Genomic DNA, 15,126 nt, shown 5'->3' with positions numbered 1-15,126 from the left:
AGACTTTCATCAGTTTGAGCACTATTCTTTAATATTTTTAAATGGAGATGTCTTCTAAAATCCTTACTAGATATTAGCATATCAGCACCGAATAGATTAAAGGACATATCTGCAAACACGATCGAGAGTAGATCGTTAAAAGTGGTATGGCAACGGCCGAAAATTGCAAATTCTGTCACACTAACAAGATATTTGTTGAGTTATCGATCAATATCAAGGAATAATATCGGCAATTTAACGATGATCAACGTTGAAAGAGATACAAATTACACGAGAATAAATAATCTTAGACCATATACATCTTATGAAATATATGTATCATACTTTGTTTACTCAAGGTATAGTGGCGAGTTACCGAGTAAAGCTTCGAAATCAGTTATAATTCAAACAAAACAAGACGCTCCCGAATCACCACCGATCATTGATTCAGTGAAAGAATTATCGTCAGGAATGATATCTGTTACTTGGAATGTTCCAAAACTAGCTAATGGTATTATAACCTTGTATAAGATTAAGTACAAAAGCGAAAGCGAAACTATTTGGAATAAGGAGTCGACGAAACTGAATCATATCGCTTTAAGGAATATCGCCCCGGAGGAATTTTATGAATTCAGTATAGCTGCTGTAACTACTGCTGGAGTAGGTCCCTATAGCACAATTAAGATTTTTTTGAATAAGACAGGTGAGTAAAACTTTTTAGGATCGCTTTCCCCTCTTTATTCTTAAAAGAGAATTTTTTTAATTTAGAAGTGCCGTCATTCGGTCTAATTGTAACTCGCCCAGTATCCACCGCCAGCTCAGAAGCAGTCACCAAGAAAAATATATTTCAGGAATCCTTAGTAATCGTCGGTATTGTATGTGGTGGAATATGTGGAATAATTTTATTGGTTATCATCACCTTATGTACGATTCAAAGGTAACTAAATTGCTAATATTTTGCTGTATATAGCAACCCACGTTGCGTAAAATCTAATAATTTCACACTTATTTTTTATTTATAGGTTTAAGTGTGTTGAATTGCCGGTCAAAAAAGTTACCAACATAGAATCAGTTACAATAAAGAAACATGATGGTATAACTGCGAATTCTCAAAATTTTCAATCTCGATACCCTACTGCGAAAGTTAATAAATTACAGAGATGTAAATCAGAAGGGATTAATAGTTTACAGTCTGGTAATCGTTCCGAACCTTTGAAAGATAGCCAATGTAAAGAAAGCGAAAGGTAGTCTTCAGATACATTTGCGGATATACGGCACGCTATAATCATAACTAAGCTTTAAATCTATTTTAATAGAACGGAAAAAAAAGAGACAACTGCAGCCCTAAAATCCGATGATCCTAATAAAAGTGTATCTAATAGTGACATTACAATTCATCGAAATAATCTTTCATCGTAAATGGAAATTTTGTCCTGGTATTCCATATCTTTATAATATGACTAAGCCAGTTTTGGACTTACTGCATTATTTAAGTAAAATGTTATTCCATAGCTGAAACTTATAAAATTTAAGATTTTAGTATATCCTTGTACTATTCGACCTTATTTTGATTCAATGTAAAGTATTTGAGTACATTGATGGAAATTATTACAATTGAAATATATTGAATTCCATCGAGATAGCAGCTGCTTTTAATACAGTATATATTTGATGAAATCTATGTATATCACTAAACAGCTCTTGAGGACGAATTGTCGGTGAACTAAAGTAATGTAAATTGAGTTCTTGTATAAAAGATTAAGCCGACATACTAACGATGATGCTAGTTAATGCACTTTCCTCTTCATAAAATACAGCTACAATTACATTTAGTTCTGATATTTTACTTCTGCGATCATCACTTTTATTAGTTTTATAACTAGTTTAACTTTATATAAATCTTTTAATCCATGTACAGTAGAAACTGAAGGTTTTAAGATTCGAAAGCACTCGAATCTGTTCTATTACAATTATTTAAATTATATTCTAATATATTGCATATATTATATGAATATATAAAAATATATATATGTATATGTATATACGGGCCTATGCGCATATTATTATTATATACTGTACTATTATTCACCTAATCGATTTTTTTATCTGTTAAATTTACGGTACGGTATACATATTCTGTATGAAATATGATCTCAACGTCGTAATCATTTCACAAAAAGATACTAATTTAACATTAATTTATATCGTCATTATGATCTAGAGTTCAGCTATTGTCTTTTCTGTAATTAAAACAACCATCTGCATCACCAAATACGGTGTGGTGGTGAGGTATAATAATTTATTTGCAATTTTTATTAATCTAAAATCCTTAAGTCATATTTATTGTCATCCTATTAAAAGATATGTTGAATGAATTACACGAAAATTCCGTAAAATCAATGTTCTATTTAATGATTAATATTCATTGTTAGATTAATTATATATCATTGAACTACACAATTAACGTTATGAAAACTTGTATTTGCGTTGATCCTCTAAATAAATCGAAATTATTAGATTCAATCAATTTCGACGGTGTATTAGATCGTTATAAAATATGTCAAATAAACCCGTGGCAATGTCTTAAGATCCTTGAAATGTACAATTGTGCCCACGAATGAGCGTACAGCTTGAGAGTATTTGTTAATACATAATAATTTTCAGTCTACTAATGTGAATATTACCGATAATTTTTATTGATTAATTCAGGTCTAAATGATTACAGTAGTACTTACGGTCATCCATTTTAGTCAGGATTTGTATAACCTCAATGAGACTATAGAGGTAAAAGAAAATACTTTTTCTTTTGACTGTATGAATGAAACTTTTAAGATTATAGTATTGTACACATTGAGCGATGTAGGCCTCAGTATTTAGGAATATAAAGACTTCACGTTTCCTCCTCCAAAAAAGAAATTGTAAACGAGTTGAGATACTCTGAGATTGAGACCTAGAACTTTTGCAATTGCTCCGAAATTCTCATAATACTACAAGTTATATTATAAAATTTATAGAAAAGTATCGCTCAATACTACTAAATGCACAAGGTCATTAATTCTCTTGTTCAAAGAATGATGATAGCAATTAATGAATTTACATTCAAAATAGTTGAGCAAAATGAACAAGTGTGATGTTGTAAATGACGAATGAGTAGTAGTAAACTTTTATATTCAAATAAGCCAGAGTTTCAAATTTCTTATACGATCTTCCTGGAGAGCATATTTATAGAAGGAATTAGGCTGGTAAAATAGAAGGTACATATATATTTGAATTGCTGATCACCTATTATAATATCAATATCTGCATGGATTTAGACTGTTTATAACACTAAAATAAGCGAAAAAAATTTATGATATTAGTATTATTTTAAGGTAATAAGTCATTAAATCCGATAAAACTATCCGACTCTTCTTAAAATTTGATTTTCGTTGTACTGTAAGCAACTTAATTTAAAACTGTATCGATGAGTAAATAGAGTATTTCTAATACTCCGATAATAGTCTAGCCAGTATCACACCCTTATATCCTACTAAGGGTTAAAATTAACCACGTTCATCATCCTTTTCCTGCTGAAAGAAATCAATCCTAAAATGTACACGATGCATTTGTAACGTTCTTTCAAACTCAAGCTCTCTATGGAGTATTTACACACGTACCCCAATAATGAAACGTAAGTAGACGTTAACACTGAAGTCTCGATAACATTCATATTTTGCATCTGACTAATTCTTTAGCTTCTTATGAAGCACTACTACGCAGTAATCATCATTTGTTTAAATTCCTTATTTGTAGATCTTATAGTCATGGAGCATTTAAAGCCCGAAGGATCTAACGAAAATGTTAACTCTTACGATCCGTAATCTAGAATTGATATATAATAATATAATTATTGTACTGACAATATTCTCCTAGTTAACATATGTAACATTGTAGTATGCGTCAGAAGATATCAAAAACACAGATAAACTGTCAATTGAAACTGTGTAAAGTGTATTTCTTCAACTAAATTAAGTTGCGAAATAAACTGCATCGGGGTTTATATCACCATTTGTATTAAAACAAGAGTATTATTTAAAATTTTAGTAATACTACGTATTGACATTAATTAAGCAAATATCTTGAGAATCTTCCCATAACCAATTTAGCATTACAAGTAGTTACCCCATTTAAATTAATTTTTACGGGCACTGTCATCAAGGTCAAATTTCTATAGTTATTAAAATATACAGTCTTGCAATTAAAGTGTCACAATCAATAACGATCTTACGGTTGCCACGATCTGACTATTAAATAAACTTCATATGATTTACTAAATCACATGAATAACGGCAGGTAAATAGTACTATAGATCAACATGCAGTAGAAGCAATTAGAATGATATTTTTAAATTATTATTGTCGTGTATGAAGTATCATCATGGGCCAGTATGGTGAAGAATATGACAGATACAATAAGCAAGCAAATACAGATCAGACTAAAAGTCAATGTATAAGCATAATTTTCTGACATAGATTTAATATAGTAAAGATGATTATATATATTTTATTGATCACCGGTGAATATTCTATTTCATTAATATGATGTGAATTCGTATACTGCGCTACTAAATTATTATGAAAATCGTTCTATGCGCATGAGTACAGGAGATTATCGAACATTTCTTATCACAACTTGTGTCCCATACAGTAAATTAATTCCCATCCTGTATACTGCATAGTTCTTCAAACTCCTTGCTTTCTAGAGCTAGTTCCGATACAATTTCCCGAAACCTAACGGCGAATATTACAAAATTAGGAGATTTAACCATGATCTTACGACTGTTCAAAGTATTGAATATTTATTTTAAGTGCAAAAAGCGACTTAATGCGGAATCCGTCTAAAGTATCGTACTACCTGTACTGCTTAATATTTACGTACCGATTATAAGGGCATTCTGTAGAACCGCCACAGTTATTGATTACCAAATCCTTCAAATATCACAATAAATAGTATAAAGTAATTTGACTATGAAAGTTATTCCAGTTTATCATAGCATAACTAATACTCATGAATACATAAGAATACTTATAAATAACCTGATTTTCGAATTTCACTTTAACATAGTGTTTTCCACTCTATCAAGAATTAAAGCATAGTTGAATCAATTGCAATGATTCAGCGCCTCAGATACTCAGAAAGATATCTGATCTTCGCTAACAATGATCAGTAATGGAAATACTGTACTCACAAATGTGCGATAGAGCTCAAACACCAAAAACGAGGCAAATGGTGGCCATGCATTTGGTAACTTTCCAGTCACCGCAGCCGATAATACGATTAATGAGGTATCATGAGCAGAATAAAGACATAGTCTAGTAGGGCTATTACGAAAGCATGTAATTAACATGATTGGTAAATCCATAATTCTAAATTAAGTTACGAGAAAGTATAAAATTTTTCAACGTAGACGACATGAAACTAACTCTCCACCTTTGATTGTTTACTACAGCATCCATTCTTTTTAGAATATCATCCATAAATCTTCCGCTGGAGACTTTCAGTAATACACTATAATCCGTAAAATTCAAAAGTTGCATAAAAAAATTAGAGATATACCTTCACAAATCACTATTTTCACATAAATTTATTGCCTCTTGTAAACTACACGTATATTACATTTAGTCATACAGTCTTATGTTAATCCTTTATTATGCTAAATTCTATGGCACTGATGTGTGACATTCGGCTAACGATACCGTGTGCTACATACGAGTACGAATATACTGTGAAAACTGCTAGCGGTCTATTACTTTTCACTGAATAAGCTACATAACGCTTTGTAGCCAATTTCTTTAATTTGGCTGTAGTGATCAATAAGGACATCCGGTAATGCCATACCATGAGCCTAATTGTAAGTATAAAATTTTAAAATCCTTATATTCTAAAAACTTCTTGGCTGCGTATAGCTCTACATTATCAATATCAACTTTAATATGCTACATGTTAAAACCGGTATTTTAGATACACTATATCTATGCTTTAAAAAGTCACCCTCCTACTCTCTAAATCATCTAATATATCAATATGATTCTTAGCCAAAAGTTTATTTTCATAGAGACTCTTCATGTCATCAATTTGAAGGACGTCATGAAAGATTCTACGACCTGCTGACTCAAACTCATTATGTTTGTGTACAGCTCTATAAAATTTTTTCATAAGTGGACAAGAGCCAACGTTTGGGTAAAGAAATTCATTTTTAGATTCAGTTGTATGTAGGATAATTGGATCATCTGCAACAGAAGTGATAGCTTTTATTGCTTTCGAATTTTTTAATTTTGTATTTGCTATTAGTATGAAATTAGTCTGATAGCTGACGTTTAAATAGTAGGCATTATAAATAATATTTAATGGCAGCCTAGAAGGCAAAGAAAATTTAAAGTAATTATACGTTATCATTAATGCCCCTACTTCGTGTTTGTAGAGCATTATGGTAATAAAGAAGCAATTATGGCTATTATACAGTTTAGGCTTAGGGTTTTACTGCTAACATATCTGACAAAGTCATAAATTATATCTTCAGAATTATAAATAATCAAATGATACCAATTATGCAATAATAGATATTGCATGATAGACATGATTATTAAAGCTTAAATGGAGATTAGCTGACCTTTTGATCTTTCAGTTAGCTCACTGTATAAGCCTACCATAAAGCATTTGGCAGAGTTGATGGATCGCAAGATATTGGAGGTCCTTATACTATTTAGATAACATTTGGTGATATTATAATTAGCACCGCATTTGGAAGATTTTCAAGTTAAACTAAAAATTTCCGGCGCAGAAATACCGGTAATAGTAATATAAATTTTAATTGAAGTTACTATATTCTGATTATAATTAAAGCTTTACGATGTTAACAGGTGTATGCGATGATTACCAAAATACGTATAAATTGTTAAAGCGTCTACATACAGCGCTATCAATCAAGTTAATGGTGTGCCTCTGAGTGCTCAGTTCGTTTATTCTTATAAAACATTCAACATAATGATGATTATAATATGTAACGCCGACTAGATCAACTAACTTAAAAATCATAAGTAGCAAAGAACTTCTATACTGGTACATGTATGAAAGGTATTTAATAGCCTTATGGGCGAATTTTCCGTCGCGAGGCGTCGATATTAGAAATCCGGTCTATTTTATAAAAATTGGTACTTTGTCTATGACATTACCACCAAGCTAACTAACGTTATTTAAGTTGTTATACTGTACATGGATGCATCTGTCGAATGTCAATATTTTCCGCAAATCTACTGCCAGAAGTACTGTACAGTATATCATTATTTTCATGTATTCCAACGTACTGTATTATAATAGATATTTGAGTACTGTGTTGTTAAAGCTGATAGAAATTAATCAACTTCAATGCACACTATTGCACGCTGCTAAGTTTCGGCACTGTCCAATTTTCTGCAGCATATCAAAGGTAGTTTCGATAGAGTGAGAATACATGATACTCGTACAGTACCAGAAAAGTTAATGGTATATAAGCAATTACTAGATGCTATCCGCCTGGAATGATGGCTCAAGAAGGTTAAATTGATCAATATAACGTTCCCGCAATCGCTTTCCTAATTGGACCATTTGTTCCTGTCCTAGAATAGTTAGTTGCCCACCTGGACATCCACCCTATTTGAGCATTAAGTCAGCATGTTTATACAATATCTGATGCGAGCTAACGAGGTATTATGCAGAGCAACATACGTACTTTTAGTACTTTGTCCTTGTTGTATGCTAGATCAAAATTTAACGGAGGCTGCGGACCGCCATCAAGGCTGACAACTTTGTGAGGGCAATCGGCGTGTGGTAACGTTTGTAAGAGTATACTACTATCCCAGTTTGCCTGCTCGCAATTGGGAGTAGTCGCTACAGGCGTTCTACTGCCATGGCGAATTACAACCGAAGCCATAACCAATTTCTCGTGGCCAGGATAGCGCCCTAGTTGCCTTCTGCCGTTTCTAGATGGATTGAAGTTCTCATTTCGATTCTTCTTTTTATTATTATTAGCAATAACATAGAAAGAAATAGCTGCCCCGATGGCAGCATTCAATCGAGCTATCATAATACTGGATTCTGCTGTTGGTTAATTAATCTATTCTCCAGCGACGACAGTCAATTTTGCAGGAATGGGATTACCTAATAGCGATTAGGAATAGAATCGTAGATTCCGCTAACTCAGCACCGATAATGGCCAATGCTACAAGAATACTGTTATGATAGTAGTTAGTTATTCTTCGAATTTCTAGTACTGTTCCAGTACAGGTACTGTACAATTATTCAATAGAGAGCTTACTTTGTACAGTACTATACTGTACTATACGCATTCACAGACTACTCAATTTACCGGTAAATTGGAGTACTGTAGTCCATGGCATTGGACTACAGTACTCAAGTAAAAACGTGACCCTTTTTCTACAAATCCCCCTCCTCTGTCTCCCTCTCTCTTACTAAATAATTCTGGATTATACAGTAAAGTAAGAGAGAGAGAAGTAGATGGTAGAAAAATGGGGTTATATTTCATTTTATTTGAATACTGCAGTCCCTATCCATGCTACACAAGATTCATCATGGTAGTGTTGACTGTTCAGTACGCACAGTCAAGAAAGAATCATGCATCATAACTGAGCATGCTTGAAAGCTCCATAATAATGGTAGTGTTGACTGTTCAGTACGCACAGTCCAAGAAAGAATCATGTATCATAACTGAGCATGCTTGAAAGCTCAATAATACAATGCACATACGATAATAATATGGGAATATTAATAACAATAATACAAATTATTTCATTAAAAATTCAAAACTTAACACCCATAATTGAAGGGATTATTGACTTGTATATAATACAGCTTTGAACATCTGAAACTCATACTTACCTGACGCGGGGGTAACGCTGATCAAGAAGGGTGTTCCCCCAGGGTGAGGCCTTTCCATTGCACTTCGGTTAGGCTGACCCCTGCGATCTCCCCAAATAGGGGAGACTCGAGCGTACAATTTCTGGTAGTGGGGGACTTGCGTTCGCGCGGTCCCCCGTCCTAATTAATAAGAAAGATACCAATACTAGAACTAAGTGGGAAGCACAGATGATCTGGGCTCAGCTTTCACATCCGATCGCATTTCACATTATCATAAAGTACAGTACTGTACAGTATTATGAATAGTGTTGCAAATATTCGCTATTAGTTTTATTTTATTCAAACATTCCTTCCATTTTGGTAAATTTCACTACTTTTAGTACAGTACTGCACATTAATTGTAGCATATCATCAATGCTTTTCTATTCCATTGCCCATGCTATACCCAAATTATACGAATACACAATCATAAACTCTTTCTTTCTAATAGGACTTCAGTTTATCATCTGCTGTTGTTGCCATTATCATGATACTGTACAATAGCTCGTAATTGCTAAACCCTGCCCACCGATTAAAAACTACACGTATATTTGAAGACTTGCATGATGCCAAATTAATTTAAATTGTTTTACAATACCTATTGGCTAAAGTCAAAAAGAAAATAGCTCTCATCCATAAATGATAGTGTAAATTAAATTTTTATGTAATTCAAGATTTACAATGCAGTACAGTATATAGAATATAGAATATACACAGAAGGCAATTTAGCATAGTTTTCGGATTACAATGCAAAAAATTTCGATTAGAAAATCCTTGCCAATCAAGTCTACAGTAGTCATTGGTGGAGAAGTTCTTAGCATAATAAATGCGGTGCGAAGCACGCAATCTGATTATCCAAATAAAATTTGAATTTAATACGTCATGTTACCATACCATTGCTCTCTTACTGAAAATTTGACATAAAAGTTTTACTGTAGTACAAATAATAAGCTCACACTGATAAATTGTAGGGAACATTATAACAGCTTTCCTTAATTGCAATGCTATGAAAATATACAGATATAGTATTTCAAATGGCTATATAGAAATAAAGTCACACAACTTAGAACCCTTATTCCAATTAATTCTAAATTCTTTACAAAGAAAAGTATACATTCTTTCATGAAATAATTATAAATTTGCCAGTAATCTTGTTTAGACGATCGTCTCAGTTTTCTGGTCATCATTATAGACAGATTTTGTTTTCCTTCTTCCACTTTGAGGGCTAAAATTATTATATTACAGAACAGAGCTATTAGCTATACAGAATTATCAATATAGATATATACTTACTAACTAGTCTATGATACTTAAGCTACATTATTTAACGACCTACCTACTGGACAATATTGTTTTACTATCGATAATGCCAAAGTTATGGACATCTACAACTATCTCCTTCATAGATGTGGATGTCGAAGAGTCCTTATTAAGGGCTTCATTCGTTCGACAGTTATCCGCATTTTTAAATACGTGAAGATCTTCCATAAGGCTTTCCTGTAAAATTTCGGGAATTAAAATTGCAATTTTCCACCAAAAATAACAGGTACTTACTGCTAGTTATGATAAATTCCAAAACAATTATTCTAACGGTCTCATACTTACCTGTCCATTGAAAGACTTATCTAATCTATCACTTGTTACAGTATCATCAGCAAGTGACTTTCGTGGACGCAACAACCTTCTCTTTTGCTGCGATTTTGCAACTAAATAAAAATCCACTAATGGTTAACCCGTTGATTTATACTACATTTCTTTATAGGTAATAATATCTCAGCTTCTTACCAATTCGTTTCGTAAATACACTACTTTTACAAAAATTAACAAATCTTTCACTGTAAAATCCTGGACTAGTGACTGATACCGCATCCTATAATAGTGCCGTTAGTGAGATTTTATATCATTGATTAGTCGATTAATTACCCTTTCAGTGTTGTAATAAACTTCCAAATAACTACCGTAGTTCAACGATAACATCTCCTACTTACACCATCGTGAAGAATTGATTTATATGTATGCTCTAGTTTCTTAATAAATCTTAAAATTGATAAATTTTGGTTTCTCATTAAATGCAAGTCAGAATAGATTCAGAACTAAGACTAAGATATCATACCTGTAACTTTGAAGTATATCAATTATTCCGATGAATAACATTACGGCTTCTCCAGATGTAGTATATGCGTGAATGCGCCCCAATCTGCATTATCATAGAATACTCTGTTTAATATTCTACTTTAGACTTGTCACAGAAATCGTAATTCTTATTTGAAAAAGACTACAGGCTAACAGATCAAGCTACCTTGCCGTTGCCGTGACCGCATCTATGGAAGAGGCACCACCGGACGCCGATCGTAACCTAGAGTCAGCTTCACTTACGGACCATGATCTTGAAACTTCAGTCAATTTATGTACACCAATTAATAAACTATAATCCATAATCTTAAAACTTCTCAATACCTGCATATATTAATAGAATAGTAAAATTAACCAGACTCGGTCTTTATTGAACAGTACATATAGTAGCAGGTTATGATAACAGCCTTTACCCTAACGTCTCTTTCCAAGGTTCTTGTTAAGGAGTCATATATAGTAGGGTCAACACCGAATCCCTACCCAAACGAACAAAATTAGTGAATGAACTTATTAATGTAAGAAACATGATTAATGCTACATTTAAAATTAATATATAATATCACCTCAGGAAGTTCCGTCTTGAAATCTAAGTCTTTTAAGGTTGGGCATTTTTTTTCTCTTTCATTCTTTGAGGCTTTTCGTTTGTGGGTCGAACCCTGAAATTATACGAAGATTAACTAAAAAAGATACCTAGTATTTGATTGTAACATAGACAGCAGCCTTAGGCGATATCACTATTCAGTCTAACAGTTTCAGGAAATATTCAAATAAATGTGCAAGGCTAACTAGAAATGTTACAATGTACCTTTAAATCGAATTTTACTTGATACTGATAAACTGATGGTAAAAGATTATTCATGACTACGATGCGGATGTTTCTTTGGCCACTACTTGTAGAATAAGAATATAGACCAAAAAACTTCGGAAGGAGAGTCTTTTTATTCTGACTAAAATTCTAAAATAATATGTAATTATTAGCTACAAATTTAGTAAATACTACATTATTGAGTAGTAAAATCGCTAATTTAGTATACAACAACAATAGTTAAAATTCCTACATGTCCGAAAATATTTATTACTCGAGTTAAGTAAGTGATATTATAAAATTTACCAAATAATATCCTGGTAGTAACTCTTGTAAGAACTGGGCTTCTTTTTTTTGTACAGTCTTGATTATGAATCTGTCGTCATTGGTTAAGAAAAATAAGGATCCACTTGCTCCAGGATTGCGTATTTCTTTCAATCGTTTATCACACATGGATATCTTCATTGTAGTACAATATAAAGTGACTTAGGAATATAGCAGCTCTAATTCTCTAACATTGCCCAGAGCTACTGATATAAGTTTACGCTAATCATTTCTTCAATACACTTACCATAAAGTCTTGCGGTTTGATACCAAATAGCTCACGAAAAAATCTAAAATAAACGTAGAGAGAAACTGACCATTATTTTGGAACGATCAAAACTCATGCAATGATATAACTGCATTATTACATGAAATACAGTACGCAGCGTTTTACAAATTACGTAGATAACTCAAATAATATTTCCCAGCTTATACCTGAACGCTATCGGTGCGTATGTTTTAAAGGTAAAATCGGCGTGATGATGTGCGGGAGTTGACGTACTTCCATCTCTGGAACCGATATAGATTAGATGAGTTTCATCTTGCTATTAAAGTAATCTTGCAATAGTATATCATATTTGTTAAGTGGTTCTGGTTTATACGCAAGCAACTAACTATTGCACTGTTAATATTAGGATAGTTAACTATGCATACAATTATAGTCAAAACGGTTCAAAGTTGATCCATCAAAACAATGAGAAAAAGAATAATCTTCCTAAATGTATAATGTATGCAGAATCATCTAATAAAGAAACCTCGGAAAGAAAACCACATCAATATCTTGAAAGTCCTGCATAAGAACATCTCTTTCATGTTTAGAAGACAATTTCCCAACCTACATGATTATTCATAAACCATACAAGTAGATTTCATAAAATGTTAAGGCGTAGGTATACAAGGTTACTAATAGCTGTATTCTTAACCATCATAAGGCATAAATTAATTATGTTATAGATCGTAAAGGAGAAAACCTACTTACCGAGTGCTCTATACCTAATTGCAGCGCTGTAGATATGTCGGACGGAGTCGCCTAATGACAGAAAGCAATAGCATGTAACATAAAAATATGCCGTAGGAAGAGAGCTACAATCAAAGATTGAACAAAGTTATCAAAAGTATATTTCCTGATATTGCTATGCGGGTATAAGTAAAGTCAAATTATATTTGCAAGCAGGGAACCATGTTGTGGTGTACAGATTTGTAGTAGACAGTACTGTACAATGCAGTTCACGCGTTTCATGTAGTGTACAGTATACATTACACTAACTAATCACAATTTTAATTCAGTTATCTACAGCTATTTACTATACTGCCCCTCCTAGTATAATATAACAAACACCCGTATCATTCGCGCATACCCCAATCTACAGTACAATCAATAATCCTATCATATACTTTATGATGGAGCTGTCGTTAAAAGCTATCGCCTTTGAACTAGTGTATTCTCAACGAAGTGACAAACCTTACAATCGGAGAATAATCCAGTACACTATCCTATATCATTGTGACTCGACTTCATACTAATGGTAACATCATTGCCTAACCTTGATGATATTGTATTACTCAATACCGTAGTTCTTAATTGTGGTACTGTTGGGCTGTACTTCCATTAGCTATTAGCAATCAAAATTGATACTGTATCATGAAAAATCTTACATTTTTGTATCTGCGTTGGAGTCCTTCATTATCTGCACGTGGATTCTCATTTTCCATACTAAATTAACAGCGGATCGCTACCGTAACGGATCTTTCCTTTCTGCTGATGGTGGCAATGCCAAGTGTAACTATAATAAATCACACTTGGCAAACATGAAACGAAGCGTGCAAGACGACAGTTCTCGATACTATCGGTAGGATATCTTTCCGCAAAAGGTATCCCTTTAAAGGCACCCTTGGCTAATCATCAATAAATGTGCATACTCATACTGTACTTAGTACAGTCTATCCCTACAGTACCGACATTGCCGTGATAATGTGAGAAAAGTTGTACAGTACTGTAGAGAGGCAAAGCATACTTACAGTACAGTATTTAGAAGCTCTACAGTACAGAATCGACAGTACAGTACTGTAGATTGCGTACTGTAGTTTGTGCAGTATTAAAAAATGATGTCACCATTGCTGTGCACTAATTACCAGTGTACTGTACAGTACTGTGCACTGTACACTGTAGAGTCGTCTCCGTCCCAAAATGTGACACTAAAGCCATCACTCTTATCCCCTATTCCTTCAATTTTTGGAAAAGAAGTCATTTTGAGTATGATTTTACTAAAGTAGAGGTAAAAGATAAGATATATTTTTCTTATACTACTGCCTCTAGAGATCTTTATTCTTATTTTCTTACAGCATCATTATTTAGTGCTGTAGACAGTCAGCCTGTAGTCCATTGGAATCACCGCCTTTTAATTTGTGCGCATTGCTCTACTGTACCATAATTACAGTACAGTACAGTATGTGTACTGTGACCGTACAGTATAATGTACTGTATCATCTTTGAAGCTACTTTATTTACGCTGAGTACTGTACTGTACTGTACAGTGTACAGTATCTGAGTAATCGGGGTTATTACAGTATGGCTGGGCCTACCGGTACAGTACAGAACAGTACAGTAGACTGCACACTGTGGACTGTACATTGTAGACTGTACACTGTACTGTACAAGTGTACAGTACACTATTCAGTACAGAGTACAGTACAGTACAGTACAGTACAGCCGGTTCGGCGTATTTTTACTGCAGGACTCAACGGTACTGTACGTGCTGTAAACAGAAACAGCGACCCCTTTTTTAATAAGCAACTACTGAACATACTGTACCCATTTTTTGTGTGTGGTCGTTGATGGAACACGCCAATTGAACTTTATCGTTAGTCGGACGAAAAGGATCTACTAATCTAAGCGGCGAGCAGCTGAACCTATCAGAAATGAAGTTTCTATCCCTATTCCTAATTTTTTATAC

The 15,126-nt window shown here is 33.3% G+C and overlaps 4 protein-coding genes across 4 annotated transcripts in view; 1 reads left to right on the top strand and 3 right to left on the bottom strand.

Annotated features, from left to right (window-relative positions):
• The window catches only part of TRIADDRAFT_52340 (uncharacterized protein), a gene marked incomplete at both ends in the record, with an annotated part of 5,322 nt that extends 1,511 nt beyond the window's left edge, over positions 1-3,811 (top strand). Inside the window, 6 exons of the mRNA XM_002108848.1 lie at positions 339-682; positions 748-916; positions 1,002-1,223; positions 1,296-1,350; positions 2,201-2,268; positions 3,772-3,811. Of these exons, the coding sequence (XP_002108884.1) occupies positions 339-682; positions 748-916; positions 1,002-1,223; positions 1,296-1,350; positions 2,201-2,268; positions 3,772-3,811 (898 nt within the window). The remainder of the gene's footprint in view (positions 1-338; positions 683-747; positions 917-1,001; positions 1,224-1,295; positions 1,351-2,200; positions 2,269-3,771) is intronic.
• An 858-nt stretch (positions 3,812-4,669) lies between these two features.
• Positions 4,670-6,444, bottom strand: TRIADDRAFT_52339 (uncharacterized protein; the record flags this gene model as incomplete). Its single annotated transcript, XM_002108120.1, has 7 exons — positions 4,670-4,748; positions 4,897-4,946; positions 5,055-5,093; positions 5,207-5,384; positions 5,449-5,526; positions 5,769-5,863; positions 6,010-6,444. The coding sequence occupies 7 exons, from the start codon at positions 6,442-6,444 to the stop codon at positions 4,670-4,672; spliced, it is 954 nt and encodes a 317-aa protein (XP_002108156.1).
• Positions 6,445-7,515: 1,071 nt separating this feature from the next.
• On the bottom strand, positions 7,516-7,927 carry TRIADDRAFT_52338 (uncharacterized protein; the record flags this gene model as incomplete). Its single annotated transcript, XM_002108119.1, has 2 exons — positions 7,516-7,647; positions 7,727-7,927. The coding sequence occupies 2 exons, from the start codon at positions 7,925-7,927 to the stop codon at positions 7,516-7,518; spliced, it is 333 nt and encodes a 110-aa protein (XP_002108155.1).
• A 2,739-nt stretch (positions 7,928-10,666) lies between these two features.
• On the bottom strand, positions 10,667-13,199 carry TRIADDRAFT_19797 (uncharacterized protein; the record flags this gene model as incomplete). The annotated part of the gene is made up of 12 exons (XM_002108118.1): positions 10,667-10,780; positions 10,899-10,947; positions 11,024-11,107; positions 11,210-11,367; positions 11,457-11,519; positions 11,607-11,699; positions 11,849-11,998; positions 12,155-12,307; positions 12,420-12,462; positions 12,608-12,682; positions 12,928-13,007; positions 13,152-13,199. Coding segments are annotated over 12 exons (1,110 nt in total), but the record flags the coding sequence as incomplete, so codon positions are not given.
• Between the last annotated feature and the right edge of the window lie 1,927 nt (positions 13,200-15,126).

Source organism: Trichoplax adhaerens, genomic scaffold, assembly GCF_000150275.1.
Source record: "Trichoplax adhaerens TRIADscaffold_1 genomic scaffold, whole genome shotgun sequence".
In the NCBI taxonomy this organism is placed as follows: Eukaryota; Metazoa; Placozoa; class Uniplacotomia; order Trichoplacea; family Trichoplacidae; genus Trichoplax; species Trichoplax adhaerens.
This window is presented reverse-complemented; position numbering and strand designations above follow the sequence as displayed.